Genomic DNA, 7,259 nt, shown 5'->3' on the forward strand with positions numbered 1-7,259 from the left:
GGCTTTGGGAACTACGCCTGTGACGGGGGGGAGGAGTGGAGAGCCTATGAGTGGATCAAGAAACACGGTGGCATCGCCAGCACCGAGTCCTACGGGCCCTACCTGGGGCAGGTGAGGGTGGCAGTGCCACTCAGAGTGGGTGCAGTGCCACCCCCTCCCCAGTCCTTCCCTCCAGGTTCTCCCAAACCAGCCATCAGTCCTTTGGCACCGGATGGCTCCACCTTGGATGCTCCATCCGAGCTGCCCCACTCCCTCCCACCTCCTCACTACCCCAACCTGCCCCGGGACCCTGGTGCCACCTCAGCTTTCCCTGCTCCCACTCCAGAATGGCTACTGTCACTGTAACCAGTCGGAGCTGGTGGCCCCCCTGGCTGGCTACGCCCGCGTGGCACCGGGCAGTGCCGTGGCCCTGAAGGCTGCGCTGGTCAAGCACGGCCCCGTGGCCGTCAACATCGACGCCTCCCACAAGTCCTTCGCCTTCTACGCCAACGGTGTCTACGAGGAGCCCCTCTGCGGTGGGTCCCGGCCCCTGGAGGCTCCATACCCTGCTCATTGCCACTGGGATGAGCAAAAATATTTGTAGGGTGGGATTTAGCTCCCTGAGACAGGGACTGAGTTGGCTTTGTTTTCTTCTCTCTTCCGTCCAGGAAACGAGACGTGGGCGCTGGACCACGCGGTGCTGGCCGTGGGCTACGGGGTCCTGCACGGCAAGGGCTACTGGCTCATCAAGAACTCCTGGTCCACCTACTGGGGCAACGACGGCTACATCCTCATGGCCATGAAGGACAACAACTGCGGCGTGGCCACCGCCGCCTCCTTCCCCATCCTGGCCTGATGTCCCCTCCTGGGCAGCTCCAGATGGATGCAGAGCTGGCAGAGGGATGTGGGGCACCGGGAGGTGATTGTGGGGCAGCTCAGCTGGGAGGTCGGAGGATGCTCCCAGCCCTCTGCAGAGGTATTTAACCATTTTGGCAATAAAAAGCTGTAGAAGTGATTCTGTGTCCTGCTGGGGTGTCTTCAACCAGTCTCAACCCATCTGCCACCAACCACAGCCCTGGCTGTGGCTGACTCTGCAGCCTCTGTGTGATGAGTTCCACCCTGTGCTCAGCCCTGCCTGGGTTACATGTGCCTTAACCCCAGGGTGGTCAGTGCCACCCCCAGAAGTGCCAGCACTCCCTTCCCCAGCAGCGGGAAGGAGCCTGAATCCTCTCTCAGAAGCTGGGCTTGGCTCAGACTCCAGTTCCCAACGGGATTCTGCCCCATCCCAGCAGTTGGTGTCGTGTTGGGAAGAGAGAGATTCCCGGGTCCTCTGCTCAGCCTCTCTCCAGGTTGCCCCACAGATCAGCACCCAGTGACCCCGTTTCCCCACCTGCCGGGGGGAAGGCAGAGCATGGGGAGGGTCCCTTGGGTGGAGGGAGCCCAGATGGACCCAAAGGAGTCATTTCACCAGGACACTTCAGGGAGGGCTGCCTGGGGATCCTGGGGCTCAGCCAGGCTCAGAGCTGCCACTCCAGAGCTGCTGTGCTCCTTCCATCTCTCCTTGCTCCAGAGCTTCACCCCAAAACTTCGTAGCCAAGTGAAACCTCACCATAAGCCAAGAGTTTGGCGAGGGTGGTGCTGCTCTTGGGGTGTCCAGGCTGGAGATCAGTGTGGTGTGAAGGTTCATTCTTGGGGTTTGGGCTCCCTACTGATGTCCAACCTGGGACTGGAGCCAAGCTGGCAGCTCCAGCGGGCAGCCTAGAGCTCCCAGTGAGAGCTTCCCAGTTTGCCTTCCCAGCCTGAGCCCGGCTAGCAGCTGGGGAAGGGAGCCTAGGAGAGGGGAAAAATCACCCCTGGCTCGTGTCTGCATCTGCACAGGCTGTGCCTTCCCCCAGAATGAGGGTTTGGTAGTTGAGAAGTGCCATCCCCCGTGGCTACATCCCAATTTTGTACAGCAAACAGCCGGCAGCACCCAGGGAGCTGCACTTCCATCCCGGCAATGTGACTGCTCCCAGCGGAGGGGGGCAGGTCAACACTTCCCCTTGTTTTCTTTCACTTGTTCACCTGCTTATATGACACTTTGCTGATTGCTAAAGGGGTCTTTAATCATTCCCAGCAGGGGAGGCTGACTGGAATTCACGTCTGGGAGAGGAATGATCCCTGCACAGGACTAATGTGGTTTATTCCGTGGGAGTCCAGGTCTCCAGATCTTTGATTCTCTTGACTGCAGTCAATAAAACATGCTTTGACTTTCAGGGGACCGTGACTTTCAGGCTCCCTTTGGAGAGGTGATGTCCTGAATTTGCTGCTGAACACGCAAGTGGCTCTGGGAGCTGGAGGTTTTGCACCCCCAAGGAAGCATTTACTGAAATTCTGCATTTGTGGCAGGAGGGATATTGCAGTTCCGAGCGTGGGTAGTTCAGGATGGCTGGGAACTTTAAAAAAAAAAAAAAAAAAAAAAAGAAAGACCCATTTATGATATTTGAAAAGGGAGAAAACAAGAAAGGACATACCTGGAGGGAGGTTTGCAGAGCCAGCCGTGGGTTCTGGCTCCCAGCCCGGCTGAGCCGTGACCTCCAGACTTCCCTGGGCACCCAAACCTCAGAGTGGCTCCAGGTTTTGCAGAGCACAGCAAAGCACAACCACTCCAAACCCTGCTGTTTATTGGAAGCAAAGCTGGCCTGAAGGTCTGCATTTAAGGTCTGCTTTTGGAAGAGGCACCTTGCCTGCAGAACAGCAGGAAACTCCCCAGATTTGATGCCTTGACGAGGAAATATCAGCTGAGGTTGGTGCTTTAGGGGAGCAAGCATTGCCCAGACAGTGAAAGGTGAGAGGATTTGGCACCCACCTCCCACACACCCGCTTGAGACCCTCAACTTCTCCTTCAGGTTGGTGCTCCAGTGCTTAAACCGGGCAGAGACAGTGTCAGCCTGCACACTGATCCCTCTGGAGAAAGTCCAAGCTGGTGGTGGCTCGTGCTGGAGGTGGGAGCTTGTTTGGCCACCTCACAGGCTCTCCCGAGCCTCCAAACAGCTTGTTTGTCCTGCCTGATGCTCTCCTGATGCTTCTCTGGGAATTGATTCGTGAAGATGCTCAGCAAAGGGTTGTCAGTCACGGTGAGGTGTGGCTTCAACTCAACAATGTCCCTGTGATGGGATGGAGTCCATGCTAAAGGGGACACTGTGCTCTCTGTCGGGTGAAGGGGGTGAAGGACAGGGCTGAGATGTCTCATTCTTCACAAAAAGGTGAGGCATTGGAGGGGGTGGAGTCCCCACCCCTGGAGGTGTTTAAGGAAAGACTGGAGGTGGCTCTCAGTGCTCTGGGCTGGGTGACAAGGTGGGAATGGAGCACAGGTTGGACTCGGTGATCTCGGCGTTCTTTTCCAGCCTCAGTGATTCCGTGACTGGAGCCCCCTCAGCACAGTGACACCAGCAATTCCCCTGGTTCTGGGAGCCTCCAGGATACAGGCACAGGGATGATCCCTTCTCCTCCTGCCCCGCATCAACTCACCCCTGGCATGGGGATGGGAACCTTGAGGCAATCCCAGCTCCACACTGGGCTCCAACACCCCCCAAGCCCCCCCCCAGGCCATGGGGAGCGAGCCCAGACGGAGCTCGCCATCACAAACCGCTCCTGGGAGGAGTCCTGTTTCCAGCGAAACAGCCTCTCTGCGGCTGAGAGCATCCAGATCTGTGGGATCAATCTGTCCACACATCCAGCAATTCAGGGTGGGCTGGGCTTGCCAAGCTAAATTATCCTCCGAGGGAGGGCGGCCGGGATTTCAGCCGGGTTTGGTTCTTCGCCCTGCCCTCGGCTGTCCTGGATACGGCACTTCCCTCCGGAGGCAGCTGTGCTTCCAGCACAGACCTTTGTGCAGCAATGCCAGGTGGCCAGAAAATGTGCTCCAGCCCAAAATCTGGCTGCCTCTCCCCGCTGGATGAATTATCTGTGAAAACCTCTCACGGCTCGCACAAAACAAGGTAATTATTCAGGAGGCAGGGGACACGCAGAGCCAGAATATGAAATTATTATCTGTTAGTGATTTACAGAGAACCACAGACGGTGTCAGGGAACAGGGGCTGAATCAAACTTGCCTTGGCAACTTCTTGGCTCTCAAATGCTCCAGACGACCTGGGGGGGGGGGAAAAGTTGGAGAGGTTGATGGAGAGCTCCCAACAACACTCCTACACCCTGGGGAAGGGGTTCCAGGGGGGCTGGATCTCCCCAGGACAGAGCAGGTGGTTCACAGAGGGGAAGGACGTGTTTTACCTAAAACCCTGAGACTTTAGGACGGCAAAGACCACAATCCAGGGGACCCCGCATCACTTTGGCTGTCTTACACAGTAGCCAGAGGGGTTTGGGGCACAAATAAATGTCCCTGCCCATGGCAGGGGCGTGGAATGAGCTAATCTTTAAGATCCCTTCCAGCCCAAACCGTTCCACGATGAAATGGTGCATCCAATTAATCTGAGCAGCCTTCCAAGCTCTGCAAAGCTCGGAGCCTCTTTGCTGCCAGCGCAGCTCTCCTGGAAAATCACCGAGGCAGCGGCTTCCTAAAGGTTCCTTCTCACACTTCCCTCAGTAGCAGCTTTACAAACGCTCTCCCTCAGCCAAATGTTTCTCCCTTGGCGCCTGCTCTGGCAGGTCTGTTGTTCACGGGCTCAAACCAAACCATTCCCTCTCCTTTCAGCCCGAGGTATTTTGCCACTCCACACCCCCACACCCTGACTTTTAGGCTTTATTTGGTAGGATAGGAGGGAATGGATTCAAATTAAAAGAGGGCAGGGTTAGGTTGGGTATTAGGGAGGAATTCTTTACTCAGAGGGTGGTGAGGGACTGGAAAAGGTTTCCCAGAGAAGCTGTGGCTGCCCCATCCCTGCAAATGTCCAAGGCCAGGTTGGATGGGGCTTGGAGCAACCTGGGCTAGTGGAAGGTGTCCCTGCCCATGGCAGGGGGATGGAACAAGATGAGCTTCAAGGTCCCTTCCAGCCCAAATCATTCCAGGATTTCCTGTAACAGATCGCGGGCGGTTCCCTCCTCCAGGTGCGCTGTCAAACCCCAAAACCCGGGCGGCCCCAACCCTCCGCCTCCTCCTCGTCCCCCAAAACCCTTCCCGGGAGCGCGGCAGCCCCTGAGCAGCGAGGCGGGGTTTGTTCCCAGCCATCCCCCGCCTCTGCCAAGCTCTGCCTCCCGCTTCCCACCGACGGGATGTTTCCCAATCAGCGCCCGGCATCCAGCACAATGCGGCTAATTTCATGAAATTAAGCATTTCTCCTACACACAGCACATTTGCCCGGTGATTAGAACGAGTCCCCGAGGTAGCCAAGCACAGCAGAAGCCGGGTTTATTATGCACACCCACGCAGCCAAGCTAAAAACCCAAGACACTCCCCCGGTCCTTCCTGGGAAAGCCTGAGCAGCTCAGATTTCAGCTTCCAATTGCACCAGCCAGGACTGGGAATACTCTGTCATCTGGTGTAGGGGGAAAAAAAAAAAAAAGGTAAGGATAGAAGTTTCCCAAAGATTCCAAGGTATCCCTGAATGCCTGAGAGAGGGCAGGGTGCAGGAGGACAGGGAGCAGATCACACCGTGGGTTTATTAACACAACTGTGAGTAGTTACTGCCTTTTGCTCGCTCTGTCTTGGCTTTAGAGTGAGTTTTTAACTCCAAAATGCTGTAATTCCCCCGTTCCTCTGGGCTGTCAGCTCACAGCACCTCCCCTGTGTCACATTGTACAAAATGACAATTACTGGATGAGAAAAATGAGCATTTATTGTGTGTGTGTGCAGTGTGTGACCTGCCCTGGCTGCAGCGAGTCCAACCCCACTCCAGAAATGAAACAGGGCCAAATCTCCCCCGTGCTCCCACCTGGAGCTGCTGCCAAGCTGCAAACACAGGGAGCTGCAGTTTGCTCCGACCCTTCCCCACACCAGGGGCAGACCCACCCCTGGAATCCCAGCCTTGGCTGTGCCTGGGACTGGTGGGTGAGCAGCTGCAGCTGCTGGAGCCAGAGCAAAGGGGGAAGCAAGTTCAGGTGGAGGTTTTCCTCTCCCTGCAGACACCACCTCCTGCCTCGTTCTCCCTTCCTCTTCCTCCAATTCTCTTTCTCTCAACCCCTCCAGCCACAGTTTTCCCTCTGCCCTGCCCCTGTGTCCTCGTGGCTCTGCTTGCCCTAAAGGTGGAGAAATCCCCTCCTCCTCCTCCTCCCCACACTCCCCTGCTCCTCCTGCTTCCTTCCTTCCTTCCCCCAGCCCCTGACCGTCCTTCACCCACCTCCAGAGACCTTCCCCTCGCTGCAGCAGCTCCTCATCTCCCCAGCCCAGTTCTAACTCAGCTTCCTCTCCTCTTCCAGCCCTAATCCAGCCCCCATTCCTCCCTCTGCCCTCCCCCACCACACTCCAGTTCCTCATCTCCCTTTCACTTTGTCCTGGTTTAGCCCTGCCATCCCTCCCCCTCCTTTACCCTTCGCTCAGCCCAGCTCAGCCCCTTCACAGAGTCCCAGAGGTTGGAAAAGACCCCTGAGATCATCAAGTCCAGCCTATGCCCCATCCCCACCTTGTCACCCAGCCCAGAGCACTGAGAGCCACCTCCAGGGATGGGTTTTTGGCCCTGACCCAGCCCCACTTGGCCTGGCCCAGGCCCAGCTCAGCTGCCTTCTCCCAGCCCTGGCCTGGCCCTGCTCAGCCCCTTCTCCCAGCTCAGTTCAACCCTTTCCCATAGCCCTGGCTTAGTTCAGTTCTTCCTCCCAGTCCAGCCCAGCTCAGCCCCTTCCCTTGACCCAACTCCACTTGGCCTGGCCCTGCTCAGCCCCTTCTCCCAGCCCAGCTCAGCCCCTTCCTGTGGCCCTGGCTTAGCTCAGCTCTTTCTTCCAACCCTGGCCCAGCCCTGCTCGACCCAGCCCAGTCCCTTCTCCTGGTCCTGTCTTAGCTCAGTTCCTTTCCCCAGTTCTGGCCCAGCCCCCTCCTGTGGCCCTGGTTTAGTTCAGGTCTTTCTCCCAGCTCAGCCCCTTGCCTTGGCCCTGTCTCAGCCCAGCCCTTTCCCCGGCCCTGGCCTAGCCCTGTTCCCAGTCCCAGCCCAGTTAAGACCAGCTCAATTCCAGCCCCACTTCCGGGTTCTCCCGCCCCCGCGCTCGAAATCTCGCGAGACCTCCCCCGCGCGTCGCGTCACGCGGGGCCGGGCGGTTGCATCACCGCAGGCCCCCTCCCACGTGACGTTAGGCTCCGTCCCGCCCCTCCGCCCTGATTGACGGCACTTCAAACTAATCAGGAGCTGCTGCGGCAT

At 57.7% G+C, this 7,259-nt stretch overlaps 1 protein-coding gene across 1 annotated transcript in view; it reads left to right on the top strand.

Annotated features, from left to right (window-relative positions):
- The window catches only part of LOC108505216 (digestive cysteine proteinase 1-like), a 4,348-nt gene extending 3,513 nt beyond the window's left edge, over positions 1 to 835 (top strand). Inside the window, exons 9-11 of the mRNA XM_017831003.1 lie at positions 4 to 111; positions 326 to 515; positions 648 to 835. Of these exons, the coding sequence (XP_017686492.1) occupies positions 4 to 111; positions 326 to 515; positions 648 to 835 (486 nt within the window). The remainder of the gene's footprint in view (positions 1 to 3; positions 112 to 325; positions 516 to 647) is intronic.
- Positions 836 to 7,259: the final 6,424 nt, after the last annotated feature.

The sequence above is a fragment of the Lepidothrix coronata genome, unplaced genomic scaffold (assembly GCF_001604755.1).
Source record: "Lepidothrix coronata isolate B3197 unplaced genomic scaffold, Lepidothrix_coronata-1.0 Scaffold187, whole genome shotgun sequence".
Taxonomy (NCBI): Eukaryota; Metazoa; Chordata; class Aves; order Passeriformes; family Pipridae; genus Lepidothrix; species Lepidothrix coronata.